We start from the raw sequence: 17,503 nt of genomic DNA, 5'->3' as shown, positions 1-17,503 counted from the left end.
GTGTGTGTGTGTGTGTGGTGTATAGTCAGACATAATTAAATTAGAGTGTAAAATGTAATTAGGGACTTAGAACCCTGCTGGCTGAGCCCCACCCCGAGCTTGGCCCCTCCCTCCGTGTCTGCAGGAGGGATGGTGGAAAGCCTCGGAGGAGCGCGCGCGCTACTTAAAGACGGGACAAATCAGAGTCGGTCTCAAACGAGCCAACCCGATTCTGCTGGGATAAGAGGAAGGAGGGTTCAGTGTTCTCGCTGCTTCGTGGAAAGCTCTTTTTGATCTGTTTAGGTTAAGTTCCACTAAAACAGGTGAGTTTAATTTCAATTAGATCTCCTAATGCCGTCACAATATTTAACGCAAGAAAAATGAAAATAAATTAAATGAATTCTTCAGATGTCAGCATCTTTAATGGCATATTTAACCTGCGGGCCGCTGCAGTTTGAGCGCGGTTCACTGAGTCTGGCAGAAGTCACTCAGAGCACGAATATGAGGCTGGAGTGGGAATTAAGGAATTTGAATCTGTTATTTGCAGGGAAAACTCTGCATACTGTTCTTTATAAGAATTAAGATATAAAGTGCTTTAATAGAAAAAAAAAAATTGCCCATAATTTTATCCTACCCAAGACACCCTATCAGGTTCATTTCCCCAGGATTTATTTACATTAAAAAGTCACCTTTAGTTGCAAAAAATTATGTTCTTTTGAAACTGAATCTCATGCAAATAATTAGATATTCCTACTTATACTGCAGTAGTAGTAGTAGTAGTAGTAGTAGTCAAATAATATGTGGAAATATAGAATAAAGTATGTTTAAATCTCTGTTTTACTGGTACAGAGACAGGTAGTGGGGGTGGCTTTGCATTTTTAGACTTGGGAGAAAATAAGCTAGAATTTAACCTTTTAGCCTTTTAAAAATAATTTTAAAATCCCACCCATGAGCCGTATCATGTGCACTTGAAAATTAATGCTAATAATCTTACTACACTACAGTACACCTTTTTATCAACATCAAAATGCCAAAAGTCTCCTGTACAAAAACAAGGCCTACAGCAGCAGGTATCCTTCTCCAGCACTCTGGACTTTTCTAGTATTTTAACCTTCTGCTGAATTCCACAGGTTATCTGAGAGTCTGCCGAGAGTCCTTTTGGCCACAATGAGTTGGGGGGCTCTCTATGCTCAGCTGGGTGGTGTCAACAAGCACTCCACCAGCCTGGGGAAGATCTGGCTTTCTGTCCTTTTCATCTTCCGCATCACTATTCTGGTTCTGGCTGCAGAGAGCGTCTGGGGGGACGAGCAGTCAGACTTCACATGCAACACACAGCAGCCCGGCTGTAAAAATGTCTGCTACGACCACTTCTTTCCCGTGTCGCACATCCGCATGTGGTGCCTGCAGCTGATCTTCGTGTCCACGCCGGCCCTGCTGGTGGCCATGCACGTCGCCTACAGAAAACGAGGTGATAAGAAAACCATGCTGGCCTCCAATGGCACTGAAAAGATGACAGATACTGATCTGGAGACGCTGAGGAAGAGGCGTCTGCCCATTACAGGTACTCTGTGGTGGACCTACACCTGCAGCTTGTTTTTCCGGCTCATCTTTGAGGGGGGGTTTATGTATGCGCTCTACTTTGTCTACGATGGCTTCCAGATGCCCCGACTAGTGAAGTGCGAGCAGTGGCCTTGCCCCAACAAGGTGGACTGTTTCATCTCCAGGCCGACCGAAAAGACCGTCTTCACCATCTTCATGGTGTCCTCATCGGCCATCTGCATGGTGCTAAATGTGGCCGAGCTGTTCTACCTCATTGTTAAGGCAGTCATGAGGTGCATGGCGAGGGCCAGCAGGAGGAAACGCGCTTACACAGACAGCGTGACACGGGATAACAAGAAGAATGAGATGCTGCTGTCTTCCTCCACAGATTCGTCCAGCAACAAGACCATGTGCTGAAGGGTATGGTGAGCCAAAGCAAGAGAAGAGGTGTAAGCTGTAAATCCAACCTCACAGTTTGTGTCTGCATCTTGTTTCTGGGATTCGTCTCACAGGATGGTGAAAGGATGGTGTTTTGGAGTTTGAATCTGCAGGACTGAGTCTGTGTAGTTGGGGTTGACTGTAAGAACCTGACTGAGTTCTCCTAACAATAATCGCTGCCAGATAGAAACATAAATAATAAAAACAAGTGTCATGGGTAAAATCTGCCTGAAGACTGAGCCTACACTGACATCTAGTGGTGATAGTGGGACCTTAACGAGTTCAAGCACCTGAGTTGACAGATTTTAAGTGAGAACAAATGAAGTTTTGAAAACTGAAGCAGAGCGTGTTTAGTGTTTAGTTTACAAGAGCTGAAGTATGTTTTCAAATGTGGTTGATTTTAAATTTGCAGTAACTGATAAAAGCGTGTGTGTGTGTGTGTGTGTTTTATGATTACGCTGTATTGAATCAAGTCTGATTTTTCTGTGTGCAAAATCAATTCTCTTTGATAATCTTCACTGTTCAGTCGATTCAGAGGGTCTTTGCTGGGTTTGCAAATGTTCCTTTACAACTTAAACACACTGAGAATGTGCTGCAAAATTCCACACATGCGTACCATTTCATCAAAATATGAAGAATGTATATGTTTGTACTGTACCAGATGTTTGCTCTTCTCCTGCCAGCATGAATCATCCTGAACAGATCGTGCTGCATACATCTGAATTATTGTCTGTGAAACTGAAACTAATGACATGACACAGGAGTACTGATTCATAATACTGTGCATGCTTTTAGGTATTAGTCTAGCAATATCGGACTTTGTGTTTTCCAAGTTTGTTCCTCTTTTTTTTGTCTCTAGTTGTAGGTTTTATTTACTCCGACAACTTCCCAAAACTGCTCTTGAAAGTTTCTTAAAGACGGACAGACTGAGAAACGTTTCCTTCACAGTCTCCATGTGGCTGACTGTCTTCGTCCTGCTTTGTGAAGCACCAATCAGAAGTTGCTCTTCTCAGCCCGGACCTGCTCCCGTGTTACTGGACTTGGACTTGTGTTGTTGTTCTTGACACCAGCTGGCTGTATCAGTTTTCAGCATGTGCCTTATTTTAGCCACCAAACTAATTACCGCTCGCCCTCTTGATGGTAGGAACTGTGGCCGTGAAAATGTCTTTGTCCTCCTTCAATCCAGGAATAGCCGAGTCGGATTAGTCGGATCTGTCAAACCGTTAAGACGTGTCGGTTCCAACATTAGTAATAGAGCACAATGAGCTGCGTGCTGATGTTACATAAGTCATGCAGCTGGGACCAAAAGTATTCTGTATGCTTGCTCTGCATTGACCTTTGACCTCTTGCTTTCTGTAACAAGCCTAATGACATTTTTGATGCCACATTTCTTACAGCAGCGATGTACTTACTATTGTTTTTATGGGATAATCCTGATTATTCATATGACAAGTTATTAGGGCCCGAGCACGAACTGTGCGAAGGCCCTATTGTAATTGCTTCGTTTATTATTATTTTTTTTTTTTTTTTTTTTTTATTTTTATTATTATTCAGGCAAATGAATTGGCTTTTTGGGGGCTTTATCATATTCAAAAACTCATGAAACTTTGCACATGCGTCACACCTGGTGAAAATTTAAGTATTTTAATGGGCTCGGGCAAGGGCGCGCCCAAATGGCTCGCTAGCGCCCCCTAAACTGGAGCCCCACCGCTGTGTTTCACGTACATGAATGAAACTTCATACACATGTATATCATGTCCAGGCGCACAAAAAATCCTCTTGGAGCCATGCCCTAAACCCAACAGGAAGTCCGCCATTTTGAATTAATTATGCAAATTTGGCGATTTGCAGCCCTCACACTTTTTCTAATAACTCAGAGGTTTTAGACCTTATCATCTTCATATTTGGGTTGTCTAACCTACACCCCCAGGGGAATCTAAATCTCGAAAATGGTGAGTTTTTGCCAAGGGGGAGGGGTCCTTATGCCCCTTTGAACTTTGATCATTCGCCATGAAATTTTGATTGCCTCTCATTCATACCTACATGATCCAATGTGCATCAAACTTCTCCAGTAGGATGAGGGTGCCCCCCTGAACGCATACATATGACAATATTTAATATCAGTCGCAGCGCCACCTAGTGGGAACAGGAAATGTCATATTTTACACTTGGAGGTCCAGCTCCAAGGTGGTTTAGCAGAACCATCTCAAATTTCACCTGGAAAGCCTTAAGAAGTTCGACTTACTGTGTTTTCAAAACTGTGAGTTTTTGACAAAAGGGCGTGACCCTTATGGGACGGCAAAGTTCGATGATTCGCCATGAACACAAAAATGGCTGTAACTCAAAGCCAACTTGCCCAATCTGGCTCAAACTTCTGTGGTGTGATAAGCATGCTGCCCTGAACACACTCATATGCATAAAGTCCATAAACGGTAGAGCGCCGCCTAGTGGCAGCTCCGAATATCTTAAAATAGCATGTTTTTGAGTAGCCCCGGAGCTACGTTTTATCTACATGTATGAAAATGTACAGGCTCATGTAACATCCTAAGACGTACAAAAAAGTCTCTTGGACCCATACCCCAAACCCTACAGGAAGTCGGCCATCTTCAATTGAAGGTGTCAATTTTTGCGATTTCCACGCCTGCTATTTGAACGAACTTGTCCTAGGGCATTTGACCCAGTGAGACCAAATTTGCTCCACATCATCTAGACAAGGAGCCCATCAAATATTGTGGAAATCTTTACAAAATATTAAATGGCCTTATCACACCAGGCCATTGAAGTTGGCCTTCGTTTTTCTCCCTCACCACCAAAATTGTTTGTGCACTTGTTCGCACATGCTTTGTCTGATCAGGCTGAAAATTTAATCACTCATGTACACACCCAGGCTGAATCCATAACTACAGATTCAAGACTGTAGGCACAATAGCGCCCCCTACAGAAGCAAATGAAAATTTGTATGACCGTCCACAGAATTAGTTTTGCTCTGAAATACATGAAATATCTTTCACCATTCCTTACAAAATCCTCATCTATTTGATAAGCCTCCTGCCCTGAACACATTGATATGCATAAAGTCCATAAACGTTAGAGCGCCCCCTACTGGCAGCTTTAAATATCATAATATACCATGTTTTTTAGCTAGCCCCTGAGTTACATTTTATCTACAGCTCTGAAATTTTGCACACTCATGTAACATCCTAAGACATACAAAAAAGTCTCTTGGAGCCATACTCCAAACCCTACAGGAAGTCCAGCATCTTCAATTGAAAGTGTCAATTTTTGCCATTTTCAGGCCTGCTATTTGAATGAACTCCTCCTAGGGCATTTCACCCAGTGAGACCAAATTGGCTCCACATCATCTAGACAAACAGCCCATCAAAAAAGTCAATCAGACCCATGCCCTATTTTGCATGCTGGAGCCGTGACCACACCCCCAAATATTCCATTGCGTCTATGCCGAGAGCAAAAGATACCTTTTCCTATAAAAGAATTCAACTTTCTAGAGACCCATCACGATCACAAAACCTCCGAGTGCGGCACGGGTCGACGAGCGCCACAGGTCGACGCGCGTGGAGTGCGAGGGCCCGATATCACCGCTTGCGGTTTTAATTATTTTTTACATTTTCTATTAGTCTGCTTTCAGTAGCAAACTACACACTAATGAGCAAACAGTTTCTAAGAAGAAATTAATAAATCTATTGTAATTGTGTTTTATGCAGAAGTGTATTATTATTATTACTCTTGCACTTTGATCCTTCAACTTGTTTTGCTCTGAGACGCTTTTTTTTTTTTTTTTTTTTTTTTTTTAAATAAATCAGTAAAAGCAGAACTGTGTGCCTTATCATTTGTGTGTTTTTCAGTGTAGCTACACTCAAATTTGGGACAAGTGGGGATGTTTTTTGTTTGTTTGTTTGCCCACTGGGAGAGAATCATCTTGCCTTACACTCACTGTCTTCCCCTCCACAGTTTGCACTTTCTAATAACCACATATCTGGTTTTCATAAGGTAATGTTTGACTTGGACAGATTGTAGTGCGTCTGTGAGGTCAGCCTTGTAAAGACCTCAAGGATATTTAATGTAGCCTGCCTCGTAAAATGCGGAATTATTCCTATTTTTAGTGTCCGGGGGTCAGAATTTGGGATTGTTTTCAGACGGGGCGTTTTTGGCAACCTTTTGCGCACATTTTGGACTGGTTTTGGGGAGGTTGGCAGGGGCGTGGTGTGACACCGGACAGGCTGATGACTCTGTGGATTCACTCATGCATGGTCACACAATGTGACAGTCCAGACATGGCTGGAAATGGGAGGCACCTCCGTTTAACCGAGCCTCATCTCCGACTCCAAGCCACCTCCAAAAACTAACAACAAAGAAAAAAAAAGTTTTCTTTGCGCAAAGTAACGGGTCCCGGACAGAAGTTTGTGCATGAACGAGTTTGCGAGGCCGCATTTTAAAAGAGTTTGTAGAGCTGTCAGAGAAGTGACAAGTTGAGGGGGTTTGGATCAGGGACACAGAGGGAGGGTCGTCGCAACCGCGGGAGGTCCACAAGCTTTTCAACGCACTCCAGTGATGGCACCAATAACGGCAGATGGATTTGCTTTCCGTGTTTAAGTATGACATCTCCGCTTTAAAGGTATGACGGATAAACACTGCTGTGATTTTTTTCTTGCACTTAAACGGGAATAAAGTAAATGAAGGACGGCGTGTTATCAGGTAATTAAGAGTTGCTTCAGTTTTACCGAACAAGGGGTGAAACAAAAGGCTGTCAAAGCGTAAAAGGAGTCTGGGGACTCTGGCACACTCTGCATTGTCACTCTGGCAGGTGTGCCTTTGTATTTGAACCTGTCTGTCACATTCTTCACCATCTCACACAAATGCCACAAATAGCTGTGGAACTGAGGGGAGTTTATTTAGTTTTGCAGGTTTGTCACTAGTAAGTCATCACAAGGTCACAAATGGAAAGCAGCGATTGCTGCCGTTTCCCCCAAATAATTTAATATTTATGTCAATGGAAACATTTACCTGACATCCCGTTTCAGACACAGCAAGCAGTGTTTTAATTTTTCTCCAGAATATAATATATTTTCAACATGCTTCTTACAAAGCCTCGTGAAGTTAAAAGGAATTATTGTTTGGCTTGTGTTTTTCTCTTACAGGTGTCATACATATTGTGAACCCTAGTCGATGGATTTATTACCTTCAATACAAGAATATTTTAGTAAGTTTATCCTCCAATGTGTGTGTGTTTGTGAGGAATATGTTGCATAATTAGGGTTCAGTGTACACAATACTGTCTGCCTGCCACGTGTTTCATTTGTCTTTCATATAAGAGTCTCTGCAGCTTTTACTTAAATATTAAAATGTAGTTTTAGTCTTAACAGTTCCTCTAAATGTAAGCAACACCTTGAACAATTAATCAAATCTTTATCAAGCAGCATTGATGAACCCAAAGGCTTGTGAGGATGTGGCATTGGTGGGTAAAGGCGTCAGTTTGGGACCTGGAGAAATATACCAGCTATTTTTTATATATACATGAGCAAATAATGTGATTAATCCCTGAATGAATAATATAAATAACTGCTTTCTTTAGTTTCAAAGTTTTTGAGATGTAAAATAGGCTGTATTTTACCAGACTATGTCACACAGTTATTATACTGGATTTAATAATTACATTAAACAAAAAAAAAATCCCTTTTTCATTCCAGTGGCTTTATTACTGCAGCTGACAGAGAGAGAAAGGGAGGATGGTGTGTATGTGTGTGTAGACTATGTCAGGTTTTTTTTGTGTGCGCGCGTGCCATCTCTGCTAAATGCTGTTTTCGAACATCATAATGTTGATCTCAGCACATGCCTGCTGCGCAGCAGAGCGAGCAGGTGAGAGAGAGAGACAGGCCCGGCATAGAGAGAGAGAGAAAGGGAGTGAACCAGGGTTCAGTGACAGAGGTGGCCCATGCGGTATAAGAGCTGCTCAAAAGCAGCTGTTTTGATCTGTTATTGATATGTGATGTCTGGGTGGCAGATTTTTTTTTTGAAGAATGCATTCTGCCAAGTGCTTACGAAAAAGATAAATATGTCAGGCTCTAGGCGACGCATCTGCTATGATCCATGTCTTTGCATCCTCTTGTGCGATTGCATGTGTAGTGTGTTAAATGAGAGGGTAATGCCTTAAGTGACACTCTTTGCACTGACAAATGTCGAGGCTTTTAGGTGTTCTAACCAAATCCTGAGTGTTTCTTTAACTTCCACTCTCTTTGCTTATTTCTCCTCTCTTTTTTTCTGGCATTCCTTCCTTTTTGTCCACTTCAGCCTGCACTTTCTCCATAGGCTAAATCTTGAAGCATGGGCGACTGGAGCTTTCTGGGGCGGCTGTTGGAGAACGCTCAGGAGCACTCAACGGTCATCGGCAAAGTCTGGCTGACTGTCCTCTTCATCTTCAGGATCCTGGTGCTGGGGGCTGCGGCTGAAGAAGTCTGGGGTGACGAGCAGTCCGACTTCACCTGTAACACCCAACAGCCTGGATGTGAGAACGTCTGCTATGACGAGGCCTTCCCTATCTCGCACATCCGCTTCTGGGTGCTGCAGATCATCTTTGTGTCCACGCCAACTCTCATCTACCTGGGCCACGTGCTGCACATCGTCCGCATGGAGGAAAAGCGGAAAGAAAAGGAGGAGGAGATGCGCAAGGCAAACAGGTTCCAAGAGGAGAAAGAACTCCTTTATAGAAATGGTGGCGATGCTGGGGGAGGAGGCGGCAAAAAGGAGAAGCCGCCAATCAGGGACGAACATGGCAAAATCCGTATCAGAGGGGCATTGCTGCGTACCTATGTGTTCAACATTATTTTCAAGACCCTGTTTGAAGTGGGATTCATTTTGGGCCAGTATTTCCTCTATGGCTTCCAGCTGAGGCCCCTGTACAAGTGTGCACGTTGGCCCTGCCCCAACACCGTTGACTGCTTCATATCAAGGCCCACTGAAAAGACTATTTTTATTATATTTATGCTTGTGGTGGCTTGCGTGTCTCTTTTGCTGAATTTGTTAGAGATCTATCACCTTGGATGGAAGAAAGTTAAACAAGGCATGACCAATGAGTTTGCCCCTGACCATGAGTCGCTGCGCCGCGTCGACATTGCAGAGCCTGAGTGTTTGGCCTCGGCCTCCAGAACTGCCCCATCCAGCCTCAGCTACCCTCCCAACTACACAGATGTGACAGCGGGCAGCGGGGCATTCCTGCCGCCCATGGGGCCAGCCGCCGTGCCCTCAGCCGCAGAGTTCAAGATGGACGACCTCCAGCGGGAGGAGTCCCTCCAGTCCTCCCCCTCTTCCCACTACTACATCAGCAACAACAACAACCACAGGCTGGCCACTCAGCAGAACTGGGCCAACCTGGCCACCGAGCAGCAGACTCGGGAGATGAAGGCCACCTCCCCTTCCCCATCCTCTTCTTCTGCCACCAGCAACGACAATGAGCAGCAGCAGAGCGTCAGTGCCGCTCTGCTCCTTCCCACCAGCAACACCACCAGTAACACCAACATTACCAACACAACTGCCAATGCTGCCTCCAGTGGCAGCAGCCCTGGCAACACCTCTAACGCGGGCAGCTGGGATGGGGGAAAGAGCGAGCAGGAGGAAGGGCACGTCACCACCACCACAGTGGAGATGCACGAGCCTCCAGTAACGGTCAGCACAGACCCTCGGCGGCTCAGTCGGGCCAGCAAGAGCAGCAGCATCAGGGCCAGGCCGAGCGATCTGGCTGTCTAAATCCATTCAGCTCTTTCATGTCCCTTAAACCCTTCTTGAATAACACCCCACTTTCCTCACCCCAAGCCCAAACACAATCACAAATGTGTAATAAGCAGGAAAAAAAACAATCAAACAAAACAAAACACGGCAAAGAAACGAGAGACAGGAAAGCAGAAAAGTCAAGAAAATGTTTAGGGCAAATGTGAAATGACTGAACCAGTAGCTGTTGTTGATTTAGTGCAATCGGTGAGTTGCAGTATAGTTGAGGCAAGGTTTGGTTTTTCTTGATCAATAGTCTATATTTATGCACAAAATATGTGACCATGCACTTCTACAAAGTCAGGAGGCTCCGGCAACAGCAGTGGATGGAGTGAAGGACATTGTGATCTATTAATTTTACATAAAAAAATGGACACATCTCACCAACATGTTTGATTTCGGGGAGGGGATCCTGTGGTGTTTCTCTATTTTTTTCTTTTTGTTGAGCCACAAAGGACTAACTATTCCAAATGTAAGTGATCATTGGAGAGCAGCGACTGAATATTTTGGATTTTATCTGGAGGAAACTGAGACAGCTGGCACTGAAGCACAGATCACCGAATGTGTAGCCCAGCAACTTGCTCGCATATCTTGGTCCACATTTTTATCTGTTTTCATTGTCGAATTTGCAGCACAAACATGCACGGTGTGTTCCACCACGTGTCAAGAGACCTGGAAGGTCTCCCTGCGGTTCATGAATTCTACCGACTTATTTGTTGCGCTGAAAATAATTCATCCAGAATGCCGTTTCATCAACCGACATTACGTGTATTGTGTTCTGTGTAGTTGTGCACGCCAGCATGTGTAGTCCCACAACTCACCGATTCACTGACGCATTTGCATGGCAAAGTTGGCTAGCTAGGATCTGCCCATGACCCACTGCAGTGCTTCCTACAAAGACAGTAAATGTTATGATGAGATGGAAATGGATAGGAACTTACTTTGGTAATTTTCAGAGTCCTTGGATTAAAGAGAACTAAGTGAAGTGTGGACAGGATATGGGTTAAAAGTGCTATGTGCTATGTGCAGAGTACATCTGGGTCTCTCTGAGCACTACATTGCCAGTAAAACAGACACCAAAACGAGGAAAGTAGGAGCCCCTTACACCTGCCTGTGTCAGTGTCACCATTAGTCGACATATGTGAAAAAAAAAATGCTCTCAACTAACTGCACAGATACAAGATATCGCCTTCAGAGGCTTTTCAAAACAAATACCTGGAAGCCAGCATGTGATATGAGATTCACCTCGATAGTTCAGACACACAAACCTTCCAGAGCTCTTCGGTGAGATTTGGAACCAGTTTTGTTAGATTGTTGCCAGACATTTTTACCTTTAACTTTCTCTTTTTAAATCATCACATCTAAAGATTGAGAGCAACTTTTGGGATATAAATGATTTTCACCGTCACACAAATTTCATGTGCTTCTACATTGTTTTTATTTTGAAAAGCACTATTTAAAAAAAAAAAAAAAAAAAAAAAAAGAATTGAATTTTACTCCTAAATTGCACACCTGTAGTGGTCAGTTTGCAATTGCGAAACATCTATGATTAAAAAACAAAAAAAAAGACAAGGTGGCTGGCGTCGGGCGCGTCAGAGCATCACAGGGTGCAGTCGGCCTCGACTGCTTCTGTTTTGTTGTGTTCATCTTGATTCTTAGAGACCTTTAGAAAACCAAACCTTTAACCTGAATCCATCTTTAGCTGCAGTCCTCTGTTCCTGTTATGTCTCTGTGCTGTTTGGTTTGTCCACAGCCCAGTCACTCATTTTCAAAAAAGCTTTTTAACTTTACATCAACAATAATCTGCTGTATTTCCTGTGAGTCCAACACCGGGGCAGAGTTCACACAGCAGCTCTGTGTGAAAAGTTAACTATCTGCATTGGAAATATTGCACTTGTAGAGCATAACAACACAGCTGATTACTAATATGTCTGTAGGAGCGATAATTTCCCATGAGTTATTGTGGAGGTTAATACGAGCAGTGCAAGAAGTGATGTCTTCCCATTTTTCAGGGTCGTGCAGGGTTACAAAATGAGGGTGCAGTATAGTTTGAGAGTATTTGTGCCCGTATGAGTATGATATTCTATACTGTATCTTACTTAATTTGCTTAAATGACATTCAGTGCTAACAGAGACACAAAGAAGAGATTATACAGAATACAAAGATTAACGCTGCCCTTCCAAATCCATGTTTCTCATTCAAAATGACAAAGACATCTTTGTTTTCTGCGTGTACATTTTGGTAGTTGACAAAGATTTGCACATTTAGAAACAAAATTGCTCTTCTACAGTGCTCATATTGGTAGTGATGGAGGGAGAGGGACAGAACAGGATGCCAGTCTTTATGATCCTTAAAGGAAAAAAAAATGTCTTAAAACAAAACGCAGTGACTCATCACAGCAAAGTCAGTTTTTAACAAAAAAAAAATCCTTCATCTCCAGCTCAGATGAGGATGAGTTTGAAAATTAAACGCACATAAAAAGAAAAAAAAAATACAGTATCTGGAGAGAGAAAAACAGCTGGGGTATTTTCCTGTTTGTTTACTCAGTATGTTCTCAGAGAGCTGTCGGGACTCTGGTTAGACGTCACATCAGACGACTCCAACGCTGAGAGAGTGTTAGCTGGGTAGTTGGCCCTTCCCTAACCCTGCATACAAAGCCCTGACAGGATGTTGTGTTCAAAGCCTGTGATCCCTGTGACTCTTCGAACCCTCTCCTCTTATGCTTCTGGCTCATCAGGGAGTAGGAACCATCTCACAATGCTCACAGCAGCAGCCTGTTTTCAATGCTGTCTTAAAGAAAAGAAGTGCCTTGTGTATGAATGATTTGTTTGTAAGAACAAGTTGATGTAAATGTTCATTTACCTCAAATGTTTACAAAACTGTTACTAAATAAATTTTTTGTACCATATTTGTTGCGCTTGTTTGCTTTATACGATGAATGAAGTCAGTGCTGTACAAAGATCTCTGTGTGTCCCCCTTTTTAAACTGGTAAGATGCAAATAATGAATAAAATCATTAATAGACATGTTTGTACTTTTAGGCTTTAATGTAATTGAGGATCAGTGAGGCCTGACAGTCTGCAGAAAGTTTATTCCAATCCATGATAACTCTTGGTTAGGACTCAGGGATACCTGGATGTATTTTTCTCCACTTATTCTAAACTGACGTGTTCACACTTAGAGGAACTCTTTTCTAAACTGTCTTGCAGTGAAGTGTCTTCTCACAGTAGGATAGAAAGCTGCATTTGAACTTTGGGGTCAAGACTTCATGAGATGTTCACTCGGTAGATAAACTTCCAGGATTTTTGCCCTTCTGTCATTTTTTTTTTTTTTTGTAACTTTGAGAAGGGAACAAAATGGTTTAAAACCGAACAATACAAACGTTATAAGATGAGTACCCACTGTCTGGCAACACAGAAACTCCAAGAACAAGATAAAAAAACTCTTGAGTGAACTGGTTTTACTGCATAAACATGATTTTAAAAATTAGACATTCAGGGTTTTATTATTTTTTAACGAGGGGAATTTCTACAAGTATTTCTTTTCTTAAAATTTAAACTTAGTGAGATGTATCAAAGGCACAATCTGGGCTTGATCTACCACTTGGCCTCAAAAGCACTACTAACTCAGTTGTAACACATTACTTATCAAGTCAAAAGCGAGGCAAAGATGTACAACTCATTAGGCTGACGTATTAAAAAGTCAGGGTCAGACGTACCAACAATGATTCATAATGTTTCCTGTATAGAAGTAGTGTGAATAAAGAAACTAAACTGCACTTGTTTTTTTCAGATATTTTAGTCGGATCTCATCGGTGCTTGTAGTTGGTCAGTTATAAAGATCATAAACACTATTCTCAAGTGTTTTCCATATTAGGGTATCCGTCTATCCTTAGTTGTCTGTCTGTATGCTTCTTTTTTCTCACAGCTCTGTTTTTTCCCATTCTTTGTCATTTCCCATACTCCTGGCTTCCTGTTCGTTGCTCTTTGACCTTCAACCCCCCCCCCCACCCCCCCACTTGTCCACTCCCTCATACTCCATTCCAACAGCAAATAATAAAAAAATACCGCTGACTCAGAACTACTTCATAACCACATCAAGAAATAATTAAATGATAGGGGTGTGTTAGTCTTGCACCTGAGAGTCAAACATCTATCACAAACACTCTCTGCACAATTGCAAGAACTGAGGACTTGCAACACTGTGCGATGCATGACATAGATGGGTGAAATTTACAGTGCAATTTGAACTTTCTTTGAGCACAGTAAGCATCAGAAAGTATCAACTTAAATATTATGCACACACATAAAAATTGGACTTACTATATGAATACTGCAAATATTTGGGGGTTAATATAAAGGAATGTACATTTGGGTAAATGAATGTTGTAATTAATGGTGCGTTTAGCATTATACAACAAATAGTGTCAGCAAGACATATAGTGTATAACCAGACTGAGTTTGAAGGTCTACATTTTTAATAGGTGAATCACATTAAAGTTACCCACCGACCCACACAAATCATGGGATGTTCCTCCCTATCTGCAAGAGGGATGATGGAAAGCTCAGGACCCTGCTCCGTGCCATACATCATCCACAGGAGATGTCCAGGACTCCTCAGCCACCTGTGGAAGATCTTGAGAGTGATCTGGCGAAGAGGCAGAGTTGCCAAGTGGTGGAGGTGCACAGAAGAAGTTTCCTGAAGAGGAAAACTCAAACATCAAAAGGTTTCATGATATCTCACTGCTCAGCTTGGAAGGCAAAATCTTCTTTATTATTTTCTCGCATTGCCTGACAGACTTTATCCTCCAGAAGGAGTATGTGGATACATCAGTGCAGAAAGGTGGGATCCCTGGGGTACCCGGCTACTTGGAACATACAGGAGTTGTCCCTCAGCTTATCCATGAAGCCCGAGAGACAAAAGGAGATGTAGCTGTTGTGTGGTTGGACTTATCCAGTGCCTATGGGTCCATATCACAGAGCTCAGTGGAAATTGTCCTGCAGAGACATCATGTACCTGATAACATCAGTGCCCTCATCGTGGACTATTACAATGATTTTAAGATGAGCGTTACATCTGGATCTGTAATGTCAAGCTGGTGTTGGCTAGAACATGAACATGGCTGCTAAAATCAGGACTGGCCCAAAGACAAATATGGCACAAGACAAACGCCAATTAGGGCTTTCATGGACGATCATCCTCAGTGCCAGAAACCAGATGGATTAGGCCTTGGATCTACCAACATGCTTGCCTGCCTGGGATTCTGTGGCCTCTGCTGGTCTGTGAGGTTCCAACAACAATAGTGGGGTCGATGGAGAGGAGGCTCACCAGCTATCTCACCAGCTCTTCCTCGTGGCCTCAGCAGCGCGGCACTGTATGGGAAGACCAACATCCTCCAAGTCCCCTGGAGCAGCTTAAGAGAGGAGTCACGGATAAGGGACGCACTCTTTTACAAAGCTTCCAGAGACCCAAAAGTGGCATCAGCAGGAACAGAGGTCAGAACAGGCAGGAAATGGAAAGCAGGAGAAACACTGGAGGTCATGGAGTCATGGCTAAGGAGAAGGAGCTTGTGGGAAATGTGGCCAGAGGCCGTGCAAGTCTCATTAACTTTCCTACAACCCAACTGCATAATACCAAGGGCAGAGAGAGGCGTCTTCTCATTCAGGTGAAGGTTCAAGCAGGCGTGGAGGAAGAAAGCGTGAGCAGGATGGTGGGCTTAAGACAACAAGGAGCATGGGCAAAGTGGGACAGTGTGCAGCAGCGCAGGGTCATCTGGAATAATCTTCTGTGTACATACTATTGCAGAGTCCGGTTCCTGATTCAGGCTGTCTGTGACGGCCTACCAAGCCCAGCAAACCTCCACTTCTGCTCTCTGGTCTGGACCTGAGCACATCCTCAGCAGCTGCCCAAAGGCACTTGCACTTGCATGTTTCCTTCTTAATAAAAACTCTGTGGGGGGGTGAGGTTTTTTTTTTTTTACCTGGAAACTCGAGTTAGGGGTTTTGCCACTTTCACTGACAGGTGTCCAGATGCAGGCAGCAGCAGCTGATTGTGTGTGGCCTCACCTGTGCTAATTCAAGACACTAAACTGGAGCTCTCCATCATGTTTGTGTCGAGGATTTTAATGGAGTTAACTAACTAATCAATAATAAGGACAGACCATCCAAGAAGTTTGTATTTCAGTTTGGGTGAGTGAAGCTGTAGTCATTTGTTAGGCTGTTATTTAGCACTAATCAGCAGATATGTGAGTCTGTGCGGTGCACCCCTGCAGTTTAGTGATGCAGCTTGCTAACAAAGCTTATTAGTGTTAGCTGATAACTTAGGTTTCTAATTTCTTGTCCAAATATGGCTCCACTTTTGGCTCTAAAAACATGTCTGGTTTCCTAACGAAGAGTCCAAAACTAATAGGTGACATCACAGTGGTTACAATCTTCATGTGTCTGCGTGCCCCACAGACCACTACAATAGAGATCTCTGTAAAGTAGTTGATGGGACACCTTATTCTGTTATGAACCTTTAATTAATGGAGGTTACACACACTGTATGTAAAAACCCCTCTACCTTAGAGAAAGGTGAGTTTTTTTAATGATGGCCCAAATAGAAACCAGCAAGTGAGGCCAACACTAATGAGACTATGAGAGATTAGACTACATTTTCTTGGCACAGCATATTTCTGTATATATAGCATACTCATGAGATGCAAATCCAAAAAAAGAGATGAGGTGGGTTGTGTGCACCGATCATGGTGGGCAGTGTTAGACTGTGTTTTATGTTATTTTGTTCTAATTACATGCTGGGTATGATAATAGGAATCAGCTCTGCATGTAATGCAAGAATGACAACCATGTTTGTTTTTAACTGAGTGAAATTGCTGAAGACAATTTTTCTACATTTGTATGATCTGTTAGCAAATTGAGCCACTGATTTATTGATAATTTTGTTCTGTCTTTCCAGTTAAGTGAAATTCTTATTTTTTTTTGGCAATGATTAAAGTTAAGTTTGGAGTCTGTTTTACTTCAAGTCACCTAGAATTAAAACAGAGGAGGATTGTGGGATGCTGAGGCTGAGAAGCCTGGGCAGCTGGCCCACGACCCCCGACCAGAACAGTTCTAATGGAGCACAAAGCCAGAATCAGCAGCTATCTATTTTGACTGAAGTAAATGTCTGTCATGAATGATTGATCAGCAGAACGAGACTCCAGAAATCCAATAGGTAAGAAAATGAGCACTGGGTTACTTAGAGCAGAAATCTGGCAGCGGAGTGCAGTACATGAGTGCTGCGCTCTTGGGTCCAGTGGCTGAAGAGTGATGGGAGATAGGTGATCTCTTGGCACAACTAACAGGAGGCCTCAGCCAGTAGATTTGTTTCCACTGCAGGGCCAAACAGACATTTTCTGCAGGATTCATTTGATTCTTGTTTTTCCTGTTTTTGTGTCTGTTGGTCTCTAAATCAAGTCAATCATGCGCAAATGGCACAAATTTAAGTAATCTGCCTAAGTCCAACTTTTCTTGACCATTTCATTGCCATTTTATATTTCTGATCCACTACAGTTCAGAGAAATGTTTATGTTACTACTTTTTTTTTTAAAGCTTTTGACTGACTGACTATATTGAACCTTGTTAACTAGTAACTAGGTAACACTAGCAGTCCTGCTGTCCTGAACTGAAATCTTTAGGAGTGCGATTAAAGGATAACCTGTAAATATAAATTATTCTTTTTTGTTTGTTTTCTAATTTTTAGAAGGCTTGGTGTCCCTAATTTGGCCCTG

The 17,503-nt window shown here is 42.8% G+C and overlaps 2 protein-coding genes and 1 pseudogene across 2 annotated transcripts; all 3 read left to right on the top strand.

Annotated features, from left to right (window-relative positions):
• The first annotated feature begins 198 nt into the window (after positions 1–198).
• On the top strand, positions 199–3,403 carry gjb8 (gap junction protein beta 8). Its single transcript, XM_030757852.1, has 2 exons — positions 199–302; positions 1,110–3,403. Exon 2 carries the CDS (start codon positions 1,147–1,149, stop codon positions 1,933–1,935), a length of 789 nt encoding a protein of 262 aa, XP_030613712.1. The 5' UTR covers positions 199–302; positions 1,110–1,146; the 3' UTR covers positions 1,936–3,403.
• A 2,945-nt stretch (positions 3,404–6,348) lies between these two features.
• On the top strand, positions 6,349–11,135 carry gja3 (gap junction protein, alpha 3). The gene is made up of 3 exons (XM_030758470.1): positions 6,349–6,589; positions 7,113–7,174; positions 8,263–11,135. Exon 3 carries the CDS (start codon positions 8,296–8,298, stop codon positions 9,712–9,714), a length of 1,419 nt encoding a protein of 472 aa, XP_030614330.1. The 5' UTR covers positions 6,349–6,589; positions 7,113–7,174; positions 8,263–8,295; the 3' UTR covers positions 9,715–11,135.
• Positions 11,136–14,290: 3,155 nt separating this feature from the next.
• Positions 14,291–15,622, top strand: LOC115800738 (uncharacterized; annotated as a pseudogene).
• The last annotated feature ends 1,881 nt before the right edge of the window (positions 15,623–17,503 follow it).

This window comes from Archocentrus centrarchus, chromosome 21, assembly GCF_007364275.1.
Source record: "Archocentrus centrarchus isolate MPI-CPG fArcCen1 chromosome 21, fArcCen1, whole genome shotgun sequence".
Taxonomy (NCBI): Eukaryota; Metazoa; Chordata; class Actinopteri; order Cichliformes; family Cichlidae; genus Archocentrus; species Archocentrus centrarchus.
Note: the sequence above shows the minus strand (reverse complement) of the source record. Positions and strands in the feature narration are given on the sequence as shown.